Raw genomic sequence first — 23,813 nt, forward strand, 5'->3', positions numbered from 1 at the left:
TCTCAGGGGCTTAGCTGCGACCCCGTGCTCGCCTAAGTTAAAAAAACTACTCCGAGTGGAGAGAAATCCTCCTACTCGGGGGCTTAGCTGCGGCCTCGTACTCGCCTAAGTTAAAAAACTACTCCGAGTGGAGAGCAATCCTCCCACTCGGAGGCTTATCTGCGATCCTGTACTCGCCTAAGTTAAAAAACTACTCCGAGTGGAGAGCAATCCTCTCACTCGAGGACTTAGCTGCGACCCGTACTCGCCTATGTTAAAAACTACTCCGAGTGGAGAGCAATCCTCTCACTCAAGGACTTAGCTGCAACCCCGTACTCACCTAAGTTAAAAAATACTCCGAGTGGAGAGCAATCCTCCCACTCGGGGACTTGGCTGTGACACCGTACTCGCCTAATTAAGTCACAAAGATCCTCTGAGTTGCATGACAAGTACAACATATGCTCCATCCTGATCCGCAAGGACGACGAGGTGCCAATTGAACATGTCGTTGGAGCTACGTCACAAGTACAATGTACGCTCCATCCCGACCCGCAAGGACGACAAGGTGCCGATCAAACACATCGTCAGAGCTGCGTCACAAGTACAACGTCTATTCCGAGTGGGAAGTCAAGTTCCATTCGGAATTAAAAAAGATCCAAAAGTGGTAAAGGCAAAGCCACCATATTCAAAGAAAAACCAAGTTCAGATAAACCCACCAAAGTTCAGAACCACGGGCAGAAGTACTCAGCATCAGGCCTGAAAGAGTTTAACGGTTACAAAACCACTCGGCATTATGAGGCAAATAAAGGTGGGGCATAAAGTTTGTTCACTCGGCGGGAGGAGGGCTTGCTGGCTCGACGAAGCTGTCAAGGTCAATGATGTCTGCGATACAAGTAGCAGCGTCGATGAAGGTATCCATGAAGGACTGGAATTGGAGCTTCTTGGTGTTGGCAACCTTGAGAGCCGCCATCTTGTCTTCTCTGACCTTGTTGAAGCGGACTCAGACCAAAGACAGAGCCACATCGGCGCCACAACGAGCAGACGACTTCTTCCACTCTTGTACTCGACCTAGGATTTCATTCAGTCGAGTCATCAGGGACTCGAGATCATTCTGGAATTCTGCTCGGGGCCAGAGCTCCGTGTCAATTCACGACACCGCCACCTTCAGACGATCAAGATAACCCACAACATTGTCCATACGAGACTCCAATCGCAGCACATTCATCGCAACATCATCCTTGATGGGAGAATTTATGGGGTCTAGATCCGCCTAGTCTCCGCTTCGAAGTCTCGATAGAATTCTGCACATTTGAAAAAATGGTGGGTCGGCAGTTATACGATGAGTCAACAGTTACAAACTAGTCGGACAAGGGAAAGTATCTTCAAGCTTCAGGACCAGCTTCTCAACAAGTCTTCCCAGATAAGCCTCCAGTTCGCCTTTCTTCTGAGTGAGATCTCCAACCTTGTCGGCCAGAGTCTCCATATCCTTCTTTAGCTTCGCAACTTCTTTGTTGGCTTCAATAATAGCAGTCTTCAGCTTGGCGTTTTCCTCTTCTAACTTGTTGACTGAAGCCAGCTTCTTGTCAGCAAGCTCTGTTTTCTCTCGCGCCTCTTTTTGTGCTGCGGCAAGGTCATTGTCCTTCTGCTCCAGAGCCTGCTTCATTTTGACTAAAGAAATAACATTCTTCAGACGAGCTTGAGTTGACGGTTTTCAATACGCACATCTGTTCGAGTGGAGTCACTCGGTTCAAAAGACTAAAAGGGAAAAACTATAAGGTAGACAGTCGGCGGGTTATTACCTCCCATAGCAGCAACATCATCCTTGGCCTTCTGAAGATTCTTCTTGGCCAGCTCCAGGGCAAGGTTGAGGCTGATCTGTTTCTTCTCCAACTCAGCAAACCGGGGCCCGAGCTCACAAGATTTCTGCGGTCAGCAAATAAGACACATCAGTCGACAAAAACAAAAGTTAATCTCAGCAAAAAGTGCTCTAAGACTACTGCAGAATCAAAACATTCAATAGTAGTCTCGGGGACTACACCTAGTGGGTGCACTTGGCGTGCCCCCACTGGTCCGGTTTACCACTCAGCAAGGTCTGCCTAGTGTGAGTATGCAAAAAAAGATTCTCAGACCCCAGCCGACTGCCCGCAGTCGATCGTGGTCTCAAGGACTACACCCAGTGGGGGCACTCTGCGTGCCCCTACTGGTCTGGAACCTACTCGGATCAAACTATTCTGCCAAGTGAAAGAACAATGAAGAGACATTCGACAAAGATCCCCACCGAATCAAACATCCGATGGCGGTCTCGGGGACTACACCCAGTGGGTGCACTTTGCGTGCCCCCACCAGTTCAGAGATACACTCGACTCAACTTGGTTGACTCAAGTGGAAGAACTATTCAGCAATAAGTTAAAACACCCAGTGGGTGATTGGATAAAAAGTGCAGACACATGATAGATGCACATAAAAGGTTCCAAAACACTCATCCAGGTACATCTTACAAACAATGAATCAGCAGCTTACAACTACTATATCGTAGTAGGGCAAAAATCAAATTGGAAGATCAGTCGGAAATCAACTGACCTTGACATTAACATGCAGAGCAGAGCTGCCGTTATAGGCAGCCTGGCTGGCCTCGTGAACCACCTTCATTTGCTCCGTCATAAGGTTTGCTTGGAGTATAGCTTCCTTGGCTGCACCCGTCGGGACATCTGGAGTATGATGAGCAGCAAAGAGCAACGACGGTAGTATAGTCGGAGCAATCACAAGATCTGAAACCTGGAGCTGCGTAGGCGAAGCGGGGACTTGAGCAATCGACGCCTAAGGACGATCGGCCGACACAGGATTGACAAAAGAAACAGTCGCTCGAGTCGGATCTCTGGACCGCTGGACCACTGCTTCTGGTGCTGATGTCAACTGAGGCTCCTGGCTAGCTGGCGTTCTCCTGCTTGAAGCCCTGCCCCTCCTTCCCATATTCTTCTGAGGCGCTTCTTCATCGTCATTTGGAAGTTCAATGACGTCTTGTGGGGCTGCACAAAAAGCAACCATAGAAGCTCAATCGACCGACAATTCAATCAACAAAATAAGCACAAGATTGCAGGATCGTACCAGTTTGGAAGTAGCCGCATTTTCAGTTTCCTCATCATCCTGAACCTTGTCGATGTCCATGGAGGTTCCCGAAGTTGCAACACTGAAAGATTCAAAACTCACTCGGTCTAAGCAGAAGTATGAGTCGACAATAAAATATAGAAAGACAAAACACTCACGCAGAAGCGACGGCAACACCCATGTTGATCCTGGGCAAGGTCTTCCGAGGCTTTGAAGGGACAACCTTGGGCTTCTTGGCGACCTTTTCTGACAGCTCCGGAGTCGAAGTCCGAGTGCGCTTATGCACCTGCATGCTTGGAGGCACAGCCTTGTTGCGCCCGCCCGCTGAATCATGAGGCTGCTTGGATCGGCGCTTTGTGCGGGGTGGTGAGTCGACCTCTTCTTCATCGTCCGACTCATCACCCTCTTCCTCATCATCATCATCTGGATATTGCCAGTCGGCGCTCTCCACTCCCTACTGGGCTTGCTCTCCGTTCAACATCGAATACATCTTAGTATAAATCTGCAAGACAAGAAGTTAAACAAACATCAGTCAGATTCAAAGATGGTCGCAAGTCAGAATGAAAGACACTCGGCAATAAGGATCAGACCTTGTCCGGCTGATTTTCGGCGTCGAATGGGTTGACTCTCCTGGCCCCCCTGGGGTTGTCTTTGTTTCCGGTAATGCCCTTCAGCCACTGGGCCACCCTCTCATCGGTGACCTCCTCTGGGTGGACCCGAGCGGTGTCATTGGGGCCCGAAAACATCCACATCAAATGATCATGGGCTTGGAGCGGTTGGATGCATCGACTGAGAAACACTTTCAATAAATATATGCCAGTCACACACTGACGGACCAATTGGACTACCCGCTCGACTAGCATGTTCATCTCTACTTTCTCCGCTGTAGACACGATCAGTGAAGAAGGTTGCTGGACTCAACCTAGGGTAAAGGGAGGAAGTCCGGTCGACTGACCTGGGGTCGGAATGTTTTGGCCGTAGAACCAGGTCGACTGCCATCCCCTAACCGACTCAGGAAATGTCATAGGGGGAAAACTACTCCTCTTCCTCATCTGAATCCCTAAACCCCCGCACATCTGAATCACATGCGTCCTCTCGTCAGTCGGATTTGCCTTCTTTACAGATTGAGAACGACAAGTGAAGATATGTTTGAAGAGACCCCAGTGCGGTCTAGAGCCCAAGAAGTTTTCACACAGAGAAACGAATGCAGCAAGATATGTGATGGTGTTGGGAGAGAAATGGTGAAGCTGGGCACTGAAAAAGTTCAGAAAACCCTGGAAGAAAGGATGCAGAGGCAGGGAGAAACCACGGTCGACGTGGGTTGCAAGGAGGACGCACTCACCCGCCCGCGGATGAGGCTCGATCTCATCCCCCGGCAACCTCCAAGTCCCGTCGGCGATCAAGCCCGCGGCGGACAGATCCTCGAGATCTTATTGCCGGAGCGTAGATCGAATCCAGTCCGCCTGGATCCAGCCAAGCGGCAACCCGGACCTCGACGATGATCCCCGACTTGTTTTCTTGCCCTTCGCCGCCGCCGTCGCCGTCGCTTTCTTCGCATGCTCCAGGGCCGCCATCTTGTCCTTCACCATTGTGGCGGACTGCGCACGGGTGGAGTGGCGGTGTCGAGGGCGGAGGAGGATGCGATGGAGAAGCAGAGGAAGGAAGGGGAATGCGAGCGCACTGTGAAAATGCATCGGCTTCGAAGCCTTTTATGGGTCTGCTTCCGAGTGGCTGACGCGTGGGCTCGAGCGATTCTGTCAAATCCCACAATAGTCGTGCACCACATACGTGGCGAAAAAGGTGGCATGGAAATTGAGGCGCCCCTGTCTATCGTCGCGTTTACTGCGGCGCGCTCGACCTCGCGCGCTTCCCTAAATTTTCGAATCCCGTGAGATCCGGGAACCACAGTAATCAATCGCGTCGAAGATTTCGCACCATATTAACACTCGAAGATTGCCAGCATAAGTTCACTCGACGACCTCTGAATCGATCAAGGCGACTGAAATGAAGTCGAAGTTTCAGCATGAACCTCGAGCTCAGTAAAAATGCTTATGAAGCATAAGAGTCAAGACAGGGACAACTTCAACTCTCTTTTCACTCGGACCTCAATCCATTCAGGGGCTAATGACGATGCCATGAACCTAGGATAGGGTCATAGGCCTGACCTATACGTCCTACCCAAGGTCACTACCCTAGAATCAAGGACATTCAAAGTATAGCAAGAAATACCGACTGAAGTAGCCATCGAGTGCAATCCACTCGACCAGTCACCTCACTCGGATACCCCCAATTTCACTCGACCTGGATGAAGTCATTCGACCATACAGGAAACCACTCGAGTATAGAAGACCGAGAGTCACTCAGGTTGGCAACGGTCAGGCGTTCACTCTGTAGTCTTAAAGATCATTAATAGCGCTTTATAGCTGGCGTTACCAGTAACGCCCTATCTTAATGTACATCGAACCCTGTAACGGGGGACGGCTGGGGTCCTGGCGCACTCTATATAAGCCACCCCCCTCCTCTGGGACAAGGGTTCGCACCCCTTGTAACACACATCCATAGTCTAGTCGACCGCCTCAGGGCACCGAGACGTAGGGTTTTTACCAACTCCGAGAGGGGCCTGAACTCGTAAACTTGTGTGTACAACCTCGCCGTAGCTAGGGCCTTGTCTCCTCATACATACCCCCTACTCTTTCTGTCAGACTTAGTACCATGACTGCAGGGTCGGGGCATCATGGGTACATATGTGTGTGAGATACTCAAATTATCATGGTATGTGTGTATGTAGGAACTCAGCAATGAACTTGCACCGGTTCATGTTCTTCACATTGTGTATCTGGTCCTGCAGAATTGCGAAAAAAAGGAAAAAAAAGTAAGACGATGGCGATGAGAAGCAACCAAGGGCGGCCGTGGCGTATGGCCAGAGGGGCGACAGGCCAGGGCCCAGGCCGGAGGGGGGGGCCATGATGTATAGTATACATATATTAGTACCAGCAAAAATATCAGGGAAGCAACTAGTTAATGAGCTCTCCTTCGGGAGCTTCACAACGATTAGCACCACTTGGCACGCTCTCAGCCATTCGCCATGTGTCGCTCTTTGGGCGCTCCCTTCGGATTTTGTTTATTTTTTTAATTTTTCCGCACGCGTTTTCGGCTTTTTAAGAGGGGTTTTCCGGGAGTTTTAGATGTTTTGGTTTTCCACCGGTCTTCCTTTGCTTTTCGATCAAAAAATCAGATTTTTTTCGCGAGAAAACATGTTTTCTGTTTTTTCTTTCTTTCGCGAGAGTCATGGTTTTGCTTCCGCAAGAGGCACTGTTGTGCTTTAACGAGAGTCACGGTCGTGCCTATCGGAAACGGAAAAAACGTGTTTTTTGTTTTTTTCCTTTCGCGAGAATCACGGTTTTGCTTCCGCGAGAGGCACATTGTGCTTACGCGAGAGTCTCGGCCGTGCCTCTCGGAAATGGAAAGAAAACACGTTTTCTATTTTTTTCCTTTCGCGAGAGTCACGATTTTGCTTCTGCGAGAGGCATGGTTCTGCTTTCGCGAGAGTCACGGCCGTGCCTCCTCGGAAACGAAAAAAACACATTTTCTCTTCTTCTTTTTTTCCTTCTGCGAGAGTCACGGTTTTGCTTCCGCGGTGGGGTTGTGATTTTGTGAGAGGCACAGGCGTGCCTCTTTCAGAAAGGGAAAAAAACCTATGCTTCCGGTTCTATTTTCTGTCCGGTTTTTTTCGTGAAAAAGAGTTCGTCAAAATCTATCAACATGGGATCTAGTTTTGAAGATCTCGGCACGAGGAATCCAACAGTGAAAGCGGTTCAAGATTTGAACGCACGGTTTAACAGATAAAATGTTTTGAATAAACGGATTTACGAAAAAAAGAAAAACTCCCAGGTTGCGGTAAGTGACGCACATGCAGCGCGCCACTTATCGCAACCTGAGGAGGTTGGAGTGATCTTTGCAACGATACTCCTTAACTAGTGATTTCAGAAAATCAGGTAAGAAAAAAATTATGGGAGAAAAATAAAGGGGATGTGCTAGGCCCAATTATCATCAGATGTAGCGAAGCGTCGCGCCAAGGCACGGGCGGCCGTGGCACACACACTTTTTAAATAGGAATCCATTTTTTAACTGGCTTTCGTGCTTTGATGAGTCGTCCAAAATCTTTTGAATGACATATGTTGTGTTGAAGGGATATCTGTATGCACGCATAGAATCAAATCAACAAGATCTAGTAATTGTTTTGCTTGTGCCTTCGTGGGTTCATCTTTCTTCGCCGTCTCGCTCAATCGCTCGTCGACGGTCGGCCCGTCGGTTGGCGCCTCGGCCGCTTGTTGTCGCCGATGCGCGAGGCAGGCCGGCAGCCTGCTGTTGCCGTGTTGCGTCGTGTGGCCGTGCCATCCAGCATCCAACAATACGTTATACGTATGTGAGCCACAGTATGTACTTATCCACGTTCCTGATCCATCCTTCAATTTCAGTAGTTTCTTTAATACATATTCAGATTTTTTATGTATAATTTTTTAATTCAATCTTTCACATTGTGTATTCAATCATCCTAATTTTCTAGGATTTTTTACATATCTAGGGTTTCGATCATCCGATGTTTAAATTTTGAATTCTTTGTATCCTCTTTTCTTCGTAATTTCAGGACATTAGCCTGCCTTACAATGTTGGGTAAAAAGCATTTGCCGGGTGCTGAAATTTTGTGTATGTTTATATATCACACACACATACATATATATGGTCTTAGAACTTAGGGGCTCATATTGTCGAGTTCGCCCTAGGACCTGAAACACAGGGCCGACCCTGGAAGCAACACACTAGATTGAAAAAAAAGGATGAAGTTTTTTTTCGAAAAGGAGGATGACCCCCGGCCTCTGCATCTGGGAGATGCATACGGCCATTTTATTGATTATTCTTGAGGACCTTACAAAGTATAATAATAATATGCCTGAATTCGTCATCTTGACAACATCTGTCGCTACTCCTATCCAAATGATGAAGGGATGCAAGCTAGGTCACATACCCATACCTGTCATGTAAGCCTAACATCTAAAGCCGGAGGCCCTGACCGAGTCATCTACCTGGTCCGGGGCTCAAACCGGTCTGACGCACTCACATGTGTCGTCGCCGTCATCTTCCGCTAGTCCATCTTCAGAGCAGATTGAGGTGATAGCCTTGGCAGGTCCTCCTCCATCGACGCCACCACGACGCCAAATGATGAACTCCACCTACGCGAGCCTTGGTAGGTCCTCGCTATTGACGCCACCACGACGCCAACCGACGACCTCCACCTACGCGACTCCATATCCAAGCAACGGACATAAATCCATGCTAGGAAAGGGCCGCACCACCGCTGTAGCCCACCACCCACAAGTGCCACCCAACCCCAAGGTTCTCAAAGCGACGCCTTCAAGAAGGGAACGGTGCCGTGAGCGCCGCCGCCGCCCGGAAAACCTAGGGGAATGTGAAGTGAGGAGATTAGTCCATACCGACGCCTCCAAGGAGGGAACCGACACCCTCAGGCGTCGCCGTCTGGCTACGTGAAGTGAGGATGAAGTTGCATACCAGTATCCCTCTTACGTGTGGACTGGATACGGAGGTTGCAGACCAGCGCGGGGTGTTTGTGATGCGTTTCAGACGTATGGTTGGTTGACAATTTTACGTCCGGACACTGACCGAAGAGGCCGCCCGGGAGTTTGGGGCGGACATGGGGGCGTCCGGTTGTAGATGCTCTTACCACATATAGTGCCCTTCTACTCCCTCCGTCCGGAAATACTTGTTATCAAAATGAATAAAAGGGGATGTATCTAGATGACAAGTATTTTCAGACGAGGGAGTATGTACTAGCAAGTTTGCTGGGTAGAGAGCTGGGGCAGACCAGATCATATTCATAGCAGTGCATGCTACTACTGAATTTGTTCCCCCAAGGTAAGCAAATGATATCTTGGCGGTTGACAGATCCATCCCCAAACTAAAAGGGCAAGGCAAGAAATTGCAGGAGAAAATTACAGAGTTGGTGACGGAGTTTTGGTGCCAAGAACATGGCGACTGATCTCTGATGGCTTGCCTTGGCAGCAAGCACCACCCATCGATCCATCCATCCATCCTTCGTAGCAGCAGGCACACATGGGCTAGCTCAGCTGGTATAGGGGTCTGTTGGGCTCCCTGCACCGCAGCAGCAAGTCATGGAGCTCCACACCCACACTCGCTCGCAGACCATGATACGGAGGGGGCAGAGACGCACGAGATGGCGAGTTTGGCATTGACAAAACGAGCAGCTGTAATAATTGTCGTGGCCTGCCTGGCCAAAGCCCGCCTGGTGTGATCATTTCAGCTCGGCTGAGCTGCACCTGCTTGGCACAGTCGTTATTTTTTTTTCCGACTTTTGCCTCCTTGGGTTCACAACTTTCAGTCCAAAGAAAATACATAGAGTCCGAAATAGTATTTCTTATTCTCTATGTATGCTTTGTTTACTTGGCTTAAGTGTTTTTATTTTGCTAAAGTGTAGTGGAAACCTTAGCTGTATAATAATGTTTGCTCGCTGCGTCCAAAATAAGTGACGTGGTTTCAAGCACGCTACCTTGTCTGTCCCACTGGCGCTGGAGCACGACGATCCCAACACAACACAAGACAACACAAGGCTGCAAATGCATGCATGCATGCCTGCGTGGCTGCGGGGCCACGCCCAAATTCTGGGAGTATGGAGTGCACGAACATTGGCATCAACAGGGGGGCTACAGCCTAGAGCACTGGAGCCAAGAGGAAAAGGCCAGCGTGGCAGCATTTCATTTCTTGCACCTGCGACGAATCCAAAGCGACATGTATGCTGCCTGTATGCATATGCATGGTACGACCCACAGGCAGGTAGAGATGCAAGGCGGCGCCCGATCCGCCCCGCTTCATAGTCAAAGTAAATCATCTCACTTATAATCTTTTCAGTTCAGCTTTAGTTCAGTTTGAACTAAATTCCTGTTTTGACGGGCTTATGCGGGATGCCCGCTTGCATCCCTAGGCAGGAACAAAACAGGCGGGCACGGCTCTTTGCTCCCAATTGTATCATCGCGGCAGGATGGACTGTAATTTGAATTGGGGAGTGGCTGTTGATCAGTTCACTGAAATTTTGAAGTTGTCAGTCGATTTCATTCCAACCGTCAGATGAAGATCCAACGTCCAGACATCATCTTCTACCTTTTTCTCTTCTTCCTCACCCAATCTTTCTCCAGCCGCCACCACGGACCACCGGCCCCACCGCCCGCGGCCAACGGCGCTCCCGCGCCGCCCCGCCCTCCCCAGAACCACCCCCACCGCCCCGGCCATCCCTCTAGGCCCCGCCGCAGCGAGTTTTTTCTCCCGCGACCCCCCATACCACCGCCGCACCACCGCCCCCACCACCGCCGTCCACCACCGCCCCACCCTGAACCCTAAGATACACACTGGGATAGCCTGCCGAACGAGCTTCTTCCTCCCCTCCGACGAGTTTCTTCCTCCTCTCTGGCTATTTCTCCATTCGAAGAAATCGACTGACCCAACTGCGAAAATTCAGTCAACTGAAATGCAGCTATTGCGTTTGAACTCAGCATCTACGGTGTTGCCGGATATTTGCGTTGGCCATCTAGGCACGTAGTTCCGCATGAATTGAAACCTATAGCAAGACTTGTATGGTGATTATTATGGTTCGCACGTGCATATGTTCTAGCATGATGAGCATCCATAACCTTTTCATGAAAAGTGTCCGCAAAAGAGAGAGAGAGAGAGAGTATTGCCTCCATTTAAAAAAAAACATGGTTGTGCATGCAAGATGCAAGATGTAATTTTTATTGTTTCTGGTGTTCATTGTAGTATCGCGATTGATGATGGGGCAACAAAAAATACATGTTTTGGCTGTAAAGACGGTGAATTTTTTTTTCCACGGGTAAAAAAAAAACGGTGATACCAGCAGAGCACAGTACTCTTGAGTAAACGGATCCACCAATGACTACCCTGGCGTGCAACGGTGCAAGGTGTTCGTTTGCAAGTGGACAAGGAGCAAAGCTGGTTTGGTACAGAATGGATTACATTTAGCAGTAACGTACCGGAGCACAGGGGACCACATGAATGAATCCGTATATGATCTTATGTAGAATTCCTAGCAAAACCCCTTCATTCCAAACCGGACGAAACACACGGCATTAGTGCCCGCAGGTCGCAGGACTACAAACCACGGAGGAGTGCAGGCCGTGCATACTACCACATCTCCATCTCCAGGGTTAAATGCCCCTCGGCGTTGGTGCCGTCGTGAGACATAAAACGCGCCTGCTGCCATGGCAGGGGAGGGGGAGGCAACAAAGTACACGCACAGCCACAGGGACAGCAAAACATTGGCACTTCCGCAGCAATAAAAGTCTGTCTCAGCGCTTGATCTACCAAGCCGGCCTTGTCCCCAGCAGGCACCAAAACCTGTAACGAAAACCTGTAGTGTACTTAACACCACCAAATCACACATGCAGGCACAGCCAGGGGTGGGTGGTAGGGATCAGGAGGGAAAATTGATAGATAGATCAAGAAGAATTCGTAGAAAATCTCCTGCAGGAGCACGGGGAGCACTGCGATATTTCGCATGGTTTCCATCTCTGTTCCCGCGGCAAACCCGAACCAATTTTGGATTGGTTGGCCACATGCTCCCCTGCCCCCCTGCACTCGTACACGGCCCCAAGAATGATTGATTGCTCGCTCGGGGCCGGGCAGGGCCAACCCGATGCGCAGGCCAAGGACTATCATCTGCTCCAAATGGAGAAACGGGGACAACCAAATTTTATTTTTCACCCTCCCGTTCCATCGCTCTCGCGCTCCCGAATTCTTGACAAGGATCTCTCTTCCCCTTTTCATTGTCTTTGTGGCTTGTGAGTGGTGAATTCACATCACCGGATCAGATCAGGCATAGGCGTGCATGCATGCATGCAGGCAGGCCACAGTAACAGCACCGACAGGAGCTGCAGATTAAGCATGCAGATCATGTCATGACTCGTCAACAGTGCGCCTGAAAGATACAAGACCTGGGGAGAGATTGCATCCCATGTTCTCTCTCTTTTTTCAGACTCCGCAGATTAGCCCAGGAAACTGAAGATAAATGGAGAAATTGTAAACAAGTCAGAATTACTTTCATACAACCTCTGCTGTCTGATCTGATCCATGACAACTCAAATGCTCAGCTCAACAGGTACTGCTAGACTTCAAGTCAGAGACACCAACCAAGGAGACGAAGAAGGGGAAGAAGAAGAAAAAAAAAACTAGGTCCAGGAAAAATAAATTGAAATTGAGTGGAGCTCAGTTCGGTTCGCCTATGTCCCCCCTCTCATGCTTGCTCCCCAACCTTATGATAAGATAAACAGCAAAAGGAAAAAAAAATTGGAGATGATGATAGACTCGAGTTTGTTTTTTGGTTCTCTTCTCTTCTCTCTGCTTCGATCGATCGCTCCGATGGAACAGTGAAATTAATGGCAATGCGGCTTACTAACGCTAGCAGAATCAGCAACCATGGCGCCGTTGGCAGACGCCAGGGTTAATTTCATCTTCTTTGTGCCGTCAGTCGAGCTTGAGCTCCCCATGCGCATGCGGGGAGCTCGGGCCGCGGTGGCCGGAAGGCCCGGGCTGCGACGGCGGCACTTGCATCGGCATTGACATGCCCAGCGGCATCGGCATTGACATCGCCAGCGGCATTGACTGTGACTGCGGCGGCGTAGGCGAGGTAGGGGGCTGCCTCGTGGCGAGGTTGTGCTTGTTGTTGTGCATCCAGACCTTGAGGACGCGGCGCTTGACGCCGATCTCCTGGCAAAAGTGCTGCACCATGGCGTCGTCAAGCTTCTGGAGACGCCACCCCACGTTCTCAGCGAACTCCAGCATGCGCCCCTTCTGCTCGGCGGTGAACTTGGTGCGGAAGCGCTTCTTAGACGAGGAGGAGCCGCCGCCGCCCGAGGCTAGCCCACCTCTGCCGTCGCCCATGATGCCGCCGCCGCCGCTGCCGTCCATCTCGTCCGACTCGGACGTCTGGATCATGTTCAGCGGCATGATGATCTGGTGGTGGTGTCCCAGCGGTGGGGGCGGCGGCGGAGGGAGAGCGCGTGCCGCGGCGTAGGCGCCGTAGTGGTCTGCGGTGACGAGGAGGCCCCCGCTGCTCTTGTGGTGGTGCGGCACGGAGGGGCCGAGCAGGCGGCGGACGGCATGGTGCCCGTAGCCGTAGCCGTGCGAGGCGCAGCTGTCGCCGTCGAAGTCGTCGAGCTCCTTGCGATGGAAATTGCGGTGGCAACCGCAGGCGGAGCACTTGAGCGCCTCCAGCGAGCCCTCCTCGCCGCTGGGCATGAACTCGCCGCACCCGTCGGTGGCGTTGCCGCCGATGGCCGCCGCGTGGTTCTTGAGGCACTCCCGGTACTTGACCGGCGGCCCTCCCGCTCCGACGGCAATGGCCGCCGCGCGCTTCTTCCCGGAGCTGTCCTCAGACACAGCAACGGGAGGCGACGGCATATCCTGCGCCTGGGACTGGGACTGGCCGTTGTGGTTGGCGTGGTCATGGTGGAGGTCCATGGCATGGTCGGCGACGGCGACGCCCCCGCCGCCGATGCCCCCGTAGGGCGAGGCGGCGGCGTGCATTGGGATCGGGAACTCGCCTCGGGGCACAGAAAGATCCATCCTCTCCTCCCTGTCCGGAAGGATGCTTCTCGCTGGTGCTGCTGACGCTGCTGCTTCTGTTCGCCTTCTCTGCAGCTGCACAATGGACACCATGAGAGAGAGAGCAAGAAAAGGCCAATGGCGCCTCCAACTCAACGCCAACAAAATTCAGTGTTTCTTGGGACTCTCAACACTAAAGAAAAGAAAAGAGAGAGGGGGTGGAGAACAAAAAGGAAGGTGATGTGAGAGAGAGAGAGAGAGAGGTGCATGGTGTGGTGTGGTGTGGGATCTTGGGGACCTTATCAAGAAGATACTAGCGGCACCACTTGCAAGCTCCAAGAGCACACATAATCTAGCCAGCTGCTCAATTACACCATACATAGATACATACAAACAAATAAATAAATGCAAAATACACAACAATATCCTGCTCCTGCCTAGCTTAGCCTCTACTTTGCTGGGCTCCTCCTCTGCCCATGCAAACAAGATTAGAAGAGAAAAGGGAAGGGGGAGAAGCTTTAGAAGATGGATAGCTGCTGTACTCACTCGCAACTAGATGCAGGAAGGATGGTAGGATGGATGATGAACAGTGGGGCTGTTCTTGGCAAGCAAAGCGAGTGAGGGGTTACTTCTCCCCTGGATGCGAGTTTTACTAGTTACTAGTACACCGCCACCGCTACTACTAGTACTAGTAGCAAGCAAGCGAGCTGCTAGGAGTGGTTTTTTTCTCTGTGGATGGACTAATGTATGGACCAGCCTTCCTTTGACCTCTCCTCTCTCCCCCCCTCCTCTCCCACACACCACCAAGGACTAAGAGCTAGCTAAGCAGAGGGGGAGGAGGAGGAGCTTCCTTCATGGACAGATGTTATGTGTTTATGTGTGTGATGGAGAGACCATCTGTGTTTTTTTTTCTTCTTCTTGTCCTGCACTGCACTGCTTGAACAGTGGAGGAGGAGAGAGAGAGAGAGGAGGGGAGGGGAGGGTGAGCAAGAAGAGACCAAAAGCAAACGAACCTCGGTGTTTGTCAAGGGCTAATCAAGAGGACAAGGAAGGAAGGAGCAAGGCCTCCAGCCTTTGCAGCTTCCACCATTGCGCTGCACTGAGGTGACTAGGCCGTCTACTCTAGGGTCTAGGGCCTTTCCTAAAGGCAGGCACACCCACAGCACAGAGCGGCAATACAAGGAAAATAATAGTGTAAAGTATGGAGACGGAGGATCTGTCTGTGCTGTGCTGTGCTTAGCCAGAGGAGCGAGCGAGAGAGAGAAGGGACAAGTGAAGGGAGCTTGGGCAGACGGCAAGGCAAGGCTAGGCTGTTTTCTTCTAGTGCTCGCTCGCCCTTGGTGTAAATAATAACCAAAAGGAAAAGAGATGTGTGTGAGGGAGGGAGAGATGGACTGATGGAGAGGAAATAATAGGTAGTGTGTGTCTGGCGCTTGCTTTGCTTGCACTATCAGGAAAGAAACCAGGCGTACTTCATAGGGGTGATGGAGGGTGAGAGAGCGAGGGGGTCGTGCTGTGTCAGAAGCAAGGCGAGGCGAGCCAGAGAGAGAAGGTGAAGGCGAAGGGAACAGCACCCGCATGCCTCCGCTCCACTGTGGCCGTGATTCCCTGCTTGCTTGTTTGTTTTTGACGCCCAAACGGACGATTTCTCTCTCATCATCGCTCTTGTCAGAGAGAGAGAGAGAGAGAGAGAGAGAGAGAGAGAGAGAGAGAGAGAGAGAGAGAGAGAGAGAGAGAGAGAGAGAGAGATTTCCCAAAGAACAGGGAGGAATGGATCGAGTTAGGTTAGGCGCTTGATCAATGCTCTCATGGGCTCTATATGCATTCACTCACAAGACCCTTGTGCTGCTGGCTTGGGTATTTAATTCTCGTGCATAAGCAAGCGCGGCATCAAATCCCATTGTCGGAAGATACCAATTCATCATGGACACTGATCTCCCCTGATCGCTGCTCATAACTGCTGCTGCCGCTAATTGGCTACGAACAGAGCTTGTTTCTTCACAAGTTCACATGGGAATTAAACGTCGCGCCAGCTACTAAGTAGCTCAAATGAGAAATAAAAATCGTCGCTATTTTTTATACTATCATCAGGAAGAGAGAAAACACAGGAAATGACAGGCGGAGACCCTACATGCATACATACAGACAGAGACTGCTTTGTGGTATCAAAATGTGCCACGCAATTAAGCACGATGCATGCAGGCAACAAAAAGGGAGGAGTATTAGCAGCCTCAGTCGTCAGGCTTTAGCAGAGAGCATATATAGTGGGTTTGTCTGTATCACACAGGATGCATCATTGTGCCCTAAGAGTTGACCACCACACCCCCACTGTCCTAATGATAACCCCCCATGACCAAACGGCTAACCGATCATCTGTCTTACGCTTGCTGGAAAATGTGCAAAAGATAAAAACAGCGCTCCGATTTGCAGGCCCTGAGCACAACACATGACACGCAGCTAGCTGTACTACAAGCAACCAACAACCCAGGTTAGTGGGGCAGTGTTAGGCCCTGTTTGGTTCATAAGTCTTAGGACTTTTTTTAGTCCCAACCTATAAGTCTCAAGTCCCTAATAAGTCCCTACCTGTTTGGTTCATGGGACTTAACATGGACTAAAAGACCATATTACAACTATAAGTCCCTATAAGTCCCTCCTTGAGAGTCTTATTTCATAACTCCCAAATGCCCACTTTAAGTCCCTATAAGTCCCTCCTGTTTGGTTTAGATGGGACTTAAAAAGACTTATTTAAGTCCCTACACCAATAAGTCCCTGTAACCAAACACCCTCTTAGTTTCAAGAGTAAACTTTCCCTTTTGGGCCAGCGCCACTGATTAGAGTGACAGTGTGTCCTAATCAAGCAATTCCTACAGTTAAATTACTACAGTAGTTGACTCCGCATCACCCACACACAGGCACAAGATGCCACCTCAGGGATTCTCTCCCGATCATTGCCCATCTGCATGATGATTTGAGCCAGCTACTGCTACTCCTAGCACACCTTGGGGAGTGCAAAGATATTACGACTGTCATCAGGCCCACGTAAACCCTAGCCTTGGATCCTGCAACTTTTTTTTCCTTGTCTGCTTGCTTGTCTAGAGGCTAGTGAGCAGTGATTGCGGTGTTGTCTTGTAGTAATAGCGCAACATTCCCCTACCTAAAGCGAAAATCTCTGCCAGGTCTTTCTTTAACAGCGCATGCACCTAGCAAGTTTGGATTAGGGCACATGATGGAATCTCACGGTTTGGGGATTAGATTATGATCGCATTGGCTTGGAGGAATTAGATTCCCTTTCCCCTGTGGGGAGAAAGGTCCTAATCGCTTCTTTTGGTGGTGAATATTATAAAGTGTGCTAAGCATGCAAAGTGCACGCAGAATGATCATCTTTAAGGTACAACAAACAAGACATCCTCCTTTTTCTTTCCTGTCAAACTGAATGTTCACCTAGATCACGAGGAATGTTCATCCTAGATATCGTCTTTCGAAACAATGTGAGGCTGGATCATCCAGGAATATCTCTCTGGCTCAAGGGAAAAAAGATTAAGATTCCTAGACCCTTACCTTTTTCTCATGATTTATTGTACGTTTTATTTTTTGCATTTCAACTTGTTTTCCCCCCTCCCAATCACTTTATTCTATCCGCTTTTATATATTCTGAGTTAAACTTCCACGCAAACGTCTTTTGACAATCTTGATGTATGATTCGAATTCTTATGATAGGAGGATGGGTTCCGGCGTACGATGTCAAGTTTAACTTGGCAAGCTATGGTTTAGGCTCCAACTCACTCTTATACGTACCTCTTTAAGCAGCACATAATGGTCTGAAGAATTGTTCTAAATCTCTAGTACCATTTATCTATGCCTCTCCCGACATAGTGAAGATCGAAGTCTTTCGTTACAACAATTTTTTTCCAGAGGGTTTTCACAAAAAGAAAAATCGTTCTTCATATTCGTCATACATTTTATTGCACTACGATTTGAAACAACCCTCCTATTTTGTTGTTTTATGGATTATTTGCATATCTTCATATTTTATATGGCTTTCGGATGCTGGTAAAAGGAGACATGAATACCTACCGGCATGTACACGGTGTATATTTAAAAGCATTTGTTTTTGACATCTTTGTGTTGGGAGAATATCAATCACTTTTTTTGTTTATTTCGGGATGGTACCGAGCTTGTTGACTTATGTCATGTGATGGGTCTAAGAAAAGGACTTGCGGTATGTTCGCCACCCTGCTTTGACTTAATAAACATAATTCACGTCCGCCTACAAGTATTACGAATACTGTTGGCCAGTTCCTAGCTGGGATGAACCCCAAGCTTATTGTGACACAATTTGGAAGTTCTACGGTAAAGATTTTGTTATACGATTATGTCTTAATAGGAAACAGAGTTTTTTTTCTGGCAGTGGATATGTGTGTGAGGCTCACCTTAGGGTAGGGTGGCATGAGACTGGTTTCTAGGTGTTGCCACTTGAAGATGGTGCACCTATATTTAACTAATTTGGATGATGGTCAGTGACAAGATTAGTGGAGCATAAGTTGCCACTTGAAGACTGGTTTCTTGGACTTGGTGATGTCACAGACACTTGGTAATAAGGAAATGGCTTTTTGAATCAATCAATAGAGATGCCAGGCTCTTTTTTCCCCTCTTTTAGAAAAGAAATGTCGAGTTATGGTCGAACTGGGCCTGTATTATTGCTGGAAGGCCTTAGCAGCAGAAGGCCGAATCTTGAACTGCATTCTGCGAGGACTGGTACCCCTAAAACAAACTCTACGAGGACTGGCCCAAGACAGGCTCTAGTTGCGGCAACAACAACAAAAAAAACTTTTTTGATGTGTAGCGATTTACCTAAAAAAACACAAACACTTGATGTTCCGAAAAAAGCCTAAAAAACTGGATGTAGTGTAACATCCTTGAAAAAAAATCCTTTTCACTTATTCATTTTGAGTGACAACGGATTTATGTATGTTTTTTCTTGCTGCTCGACAAATAACATGAAGTTTTTTACTATTTGTGCACCAAAATCAGCGTTCGAAACCCGGAAACAAGAAGACCGATAAAAGAAAGAGGACGGAGCTGCATGCTTGGAGACTAGATTTGAAACTCGGGAAGACTGATAAAAAACCCAGCACGCACCACATAGCACTTCCTAATATTGATAAATGTACTGTCATAGTAATAGACAGTGGTACTCTTCAGAGAATAGGAGATGATGTTATTTCACGGAGGGAGTATTTATTTTTGTGTGCCTGCATGATTTCGTGGATACGAGTACAAAATAATGTTTTGTCCATGACGGACAGTAATTCATACTCCTGTAGTCCTGTGCGCCTACTAACTCGAAAACATCTGAACATGAACATGCGGGAGTACCGAAGGCCAGTGGTCGCCATGTGTTTCTGCACGACACGGCCAGCGCGCACTTTGGAATTTCAGAGCTACTGTCCTGCTACTGGACCATATAGATGGAGCGAGTGAGTGATCAGCCATTCGACCAACCGACCGATACGATATGCAGCTGGAGTGCTGGGTGCCTCTGGTATACCCCTTTTTCTTTTTTTTATGTGGCATAGTATAATTTATATTTTTACTAATCAAATTGATGGGTATAATTGGAGTCGATTAGAGTCAAAACAGAAGGGCTTGTATATACTGAAACAGAGGAAGAACGTGATTACACATTGCTATTTTCATACTAAAGTAGCTGATGTACTGCTAGAGAGAATAGCGCCCAATGATATATTTTTGTTAAAGAGTACTATTTTTTCCTGCTTGCCAATATTTACTATAGGTTTAAATATATTTCCTAGTATTACAATTGTCCCCACAAAATCTTTTAATAACTGTACTGGTTAAATGCGAAAATTGCGGTGGGTTAGGGGTGGGGGTGGGGGGGTGGGGGGGGGGTAAACTTAGCTTAAAGAACCAATATATTCCATAGTTTGTTTCTTGACTGTCAATTGTTATACGAGTTCTTAGCTTAAAGAGCCCTTCAACATGGATTATGTTCTACTTCTACTTTGTTTTCTCACATAAGAACAATATATTTTCCCTCAAAAAAGGGAAAAAAAATACTCTTCTTTTCCACTTCGTGTTCTCCAAATCGCTAAGATGCTAATACGGCAAGTAATGGACATTATGTTCATCCAAATCAGATTAGGAATCGTCATAGAATAAAAGGGGCATATTTAGGCATGACCTCGGAGTACTTGATCTAAAACGTTAATTACTTTCACATGAGAACTTCTATTTATTGTTCACTCTTGTGAGTAGATAATATGAAAAGAAATACTACCAATTTTTTTATGAAGGATTTGATGCATGATAGAAAATATAGGATAGTAATTTGATACATACAAACATAAATGAGCTCTATGTAGAATACGACGATTTAACTTCTTTTCAGTAAGTGCAAAACTTATATTCATATAACCAATAACAAAACAAATCTCGAACAATATTTCAAAAACACAAGAAAAAGATATGCTGAAATGAAAAAGTATCTAGAAATCATTAATTTCTTACCTTCAAACTATGAAGAAAGATGTCCTATGACGGTGTCAAAGCGCCATCACCTTCCATATCCTCCTACAAAATCATGACAACAAATCACAAATGAGAGAAAACAATAAGCGCATACAAACAAGTTATACTCAAAGTCTCCAATCCATAGAACTATGACAGAACATATATGTGATAAGACACTAAGTGCATCAATCTTTTCACATATCAGTAGAAAACATAAAATCGAGATCTAGATTGTACCGGCCTACCACTTGCAACAAAAACCTGAAAGAGCATAAGAGATGACCAAGCTTACTTTCCTATGGTTGTAGTTAATTGGAGAACAATATCTAATTTAAAGGAGAGGAATGGAAAATATAAATACTAGTTGGCGGATGGGGTGTTGTGGAGGTTCATCCGGAGGCTCTATAGCTACCAAGAGAAACACTCGCTCTAATTGCGCTCTAATTACACATTGTACTCAAGATCGGCAAATAGCGCCAAGTAGTTTTGAAGATCAACACCTAGCATGGTCATTTGCTAGTTGGCATGCGTCAAGTAATAACTTTAGCACAATTAATGAGTCAATGGAGATGTTTAGGGATGTTGTTTGATACATGTTAATCGATAGACTATCAATTGCCACACCATCACATCCACAAGTTTGTGTCAACATGAATATGCATATTTACTTTGGATAGCAAAGCCCTTCAAATATGCTAATACGGGGCAAGTATTAGACACTGTACTCACCCAACTCAGATTAAGGATCAGTCATAGAATGAACTAGACATATTTTGAATGACCTCAGAGTACTTAACCTAAAAGGTTAATTACCTCCACACGAGAAGAACATCAATTCATTGTTCACGTTTGTGAATAGATAATACGAAAGGAAACATCAAATTGTGTATGAATGGTTTGATGCATAATAGAGAGACATATGATAGCAATTTGATATAAACAAACCTAAATGCATTTGGAACATGGTAGTTTACCTTATTTTCAAGAAGCGCAGAACTTTTACTCATATACCCAAGAACAGAACAGATCTCAAAGTAATATTCCAGGAACACAAGGAAAAGAGATATGCTAAAACGAAAAAGTATCTAAAAATCATTAAGTTCCTACCTCCAAACTCAGAATGAATATGTCCTATCACAGTGTCAAAGCGCCTTCACGTTCCCTATCCTCCTACAAAATTATCAACATATCAAAAATGAGAGAAGACAATAAGCAGACACAAACAAGTTGTACTTAAAGTCTCCAAATTCATAGAACTATGACATATCATATATGTGATAACACAGTATGTGGATACAATCTTCTTAGATATCAATAGAAACCTGGAGATCTAGACCTAGGCTGCACTGCCCTACCACTTGCAATAAAATCCTGAAAGGGCATAAAAGATAACAAACCTTACTTTCCTATGGGTGTGGCTAATTGGAGAACAATGTCTAGTATGAACGCGAGTAAGGTATTACTTAAATACTAGTTGGGGGATGGGGTTGTTGAGGAGAAACGCTCGCTCTAATTGCGCTGTAATTGCGCGTTATACTCGAGACCAGCACGTACCGCCAAGTGGTATTGAATATCAACACCTGTCATTGTTATTTGCTAGTTGGCATGCATCAACTAATAATTTTAGCACAATTAATGAGTCAATGGACCACGTTTAGGGACGTCGTTTGGTACATCTTACTCGATAGACGATCAATTGCCACCCATCACATCCACACGACTTGTGTCAACATGGATGTGCATTTCCACATTATGTCAAAGCTAAAAAACATTCAATCATGAACACTACTTGAAACTATGATTTTACTCAAGCCATATACCCTAGCACAAATAGAAAAAAATCATAGGGGAATACTTTACCTTCGGCTTGCCCTAAGTAAAGAAGCTGAAAGCACAAATGCTCCCTGGGTGATTTTGGTAATTTATGTCAACATATCTCTTGTTGGACTAATACTTTTATCTAGTATATTTCAGATAAATCCAACAGTGGAGTGGCATGGACAAGAGGATGTGGAACCCTTCAAGATGCTAAGGACAAAGGATTGGCTCAAGCTCTAAAGCTCAAGACTCTACATTTTACTTTTAATGGTCCAAGATCATATTGAGTCCATAGGAAAGCCAATACTATTAAAAGGGGATGAGGTGTTTCTTAATGGCTTGCTTGCTCTCATGATGCTTACGATATGCTCCAAAGCCTCAACCACTTTCTCATATCCACATATGTCCCAAACCAAAAGTCAAACTCGGCCCCACCGAGTTGATCCATCCGACACCACCGAGTTCATTTGACATAGCCACTGCTAGAAACCCTAGTCATTTCGGTCTCACCGATAGGGATCTCGGTCTCACCGAGATGGGATTGCAAACTCTCTGTTTCCCTTCGTAACGTTTCGGTCCAACCGAGATGAACCGATCGGTCACACCGAGTTCGCAATGCAAACTCCCTGTTTCCCTTTCGTAACGTTTAGGTTACACCGAGATGAGCGAATCGGTCCCACCGAGTTTGCCTGGCCAACTCTCTGGTTAGCTTATTACCAAAGTCGGTCCTACCAAGTTTGTGTAATCGGTCTCACCCAGATTGCGTTATTCCCTAATCCTAATGATATCGGTCCCACCAAGTTGACATGTCGGTCCCACCGAAATTCCTAACAGTCACATTATGAACTAAATCGGTCCGACCGAGTTTTCTGATTTGGTCCCACCGAGTTTGGTAAAGTGTGTGTTATGTTAGATTTTTTGTGGAGGCTATATATACCCCTCCACCCTCTCCTCATTCATGAGGGAAGCCATCAGAGCGTGCCTACACTTCCACTACTTATTTTCTGAGAGAACCACCTACTCATGTGTTGAGAACAAGATATTCCAATCCAACCATATGAATTTTGATCTCTAGCCTTCCCCAAGTTGCTTTCCACTCAAATCATCTTTCCACCAAATCCAATCCTATGATAGAGAGTTGAGTGTTGGAGAGACTATCATTTGAAGCACAAGAGCAAGGAGTTCATCATCAACACACCATCTATTACCTTTTGGAGAGTGGTGTCTCCTAGATTGGATATGTGTCACTTGGGAGCCTCCGACAAGATTATGGAGTTGAACCAAGGAGTTTGTAAGGGCAAGGGGATCGCCTACTTCGTGAAGATCTACCCTAGCGAGGCAAGTCCTTCGTGGGCGATGGCCGTGGTGGGATAGACAAGGTTGCTTCTTCATGGACTCTTCGTGGACTCGCGCAACCGTTACCCTTCGTGGTTCTCCATCAACGTGGATGTACGATAGCACCACCTATCGGAACCACACCAAAAACATCCGTGTCTCCAATTGCATTTGCACACTCCAATCCCATCCCTTTACTTTCTTTCAAGTTTCATACTTTACTTTCCGCTGCTAATATACTCTTTGCATGCTTGCTTGATTTGTATTGTGATTGCTTGAAATTGTGCTAATCTATCACCTCAACTTGAAAAAGTTAAAAACTGCCAACTTTATTTGTTGAGGGTCTAATCACCCCCCTCTAGACACCTCTTCTCGATCCTTTCAATTGGTATTAGATCTTT

The 23,813-nt window shown here is 47.3% G+C and overlaps 1 protein-coding gene across 4 annotated transcripts; it reads right to left on the bottom strand.

Moving 5' to 3' along the window:
- Nucleotides 1-12,211: 12,211 nt before the first annotated feature.
- LOC123091228 (zinc-finger homeodomain protein 4) lies at nucleotides 12,212-15,217 on the bottom strand. Of its 4 annotated transcripts, none has more exons than XM_044512673.1 (2): nucleotides 14,742-15,217; nucleotides 12,212-13,824 (listed from the first exon to the last, which is right to left on the bottom strand). In XM_044512673.1, the coding sequence occupies exon 2, from the start codon at nucleotides 13,747-13,749 to the stop codon at nucleotides 12,649-12,651; it is 1,101 nt and encodes a 366-aa protein (XP_044368608.1). In that variant the 5' UTR covers nucleotides 13,750-13,824; nucleotides 14,742-15,217; the 3' UTR covers nucleotides 12,212-12,648. The 4 variants fall into 4 exon arrangements, with proteins under 4 accessions (XP_044368608.1, XP_044368607.1, XP_044368609.1 ...); XM_044512672.1 differs by lacking the exon at nucleotides 14,742-15,217 and adding an exon at nucleotides 14,275-14,714; XM_044512674.1 differs by lacking the exon at nucleotides 14,742-15,217 and adding an exon at nucleotides 14,027-14,249.
- Between the last annotated feature and the right edge of the window lie 8,596 nt (nucleotides 15,218-23,813).

This window comes from Triticum aestivum, chromosome 4B, assembly GCF_018294505.1.
Source record: "Triticum aestivum cultivar Chinese Spring chromosome 4B, IWGSC CS RefSeq v2.1, whole genome shotgun sequence".
Lineage (NCBI taxonomy): Eukaryota > Viridiplantae > Streptophyta > Magnoliopsida > Poales > Poaceae > Triticum > Triticum aestivum.

Bases quoted from the DNA above. Each gene is read 5' to 3' on its own strand.
- LOC123091228 (XM_044512671.1), bottom strand. From the start codon at position 13,842: ATGGTGTCCATTGTGCAGCTGCAGAGAAGGCGAACAGAAGCAGCAGCG.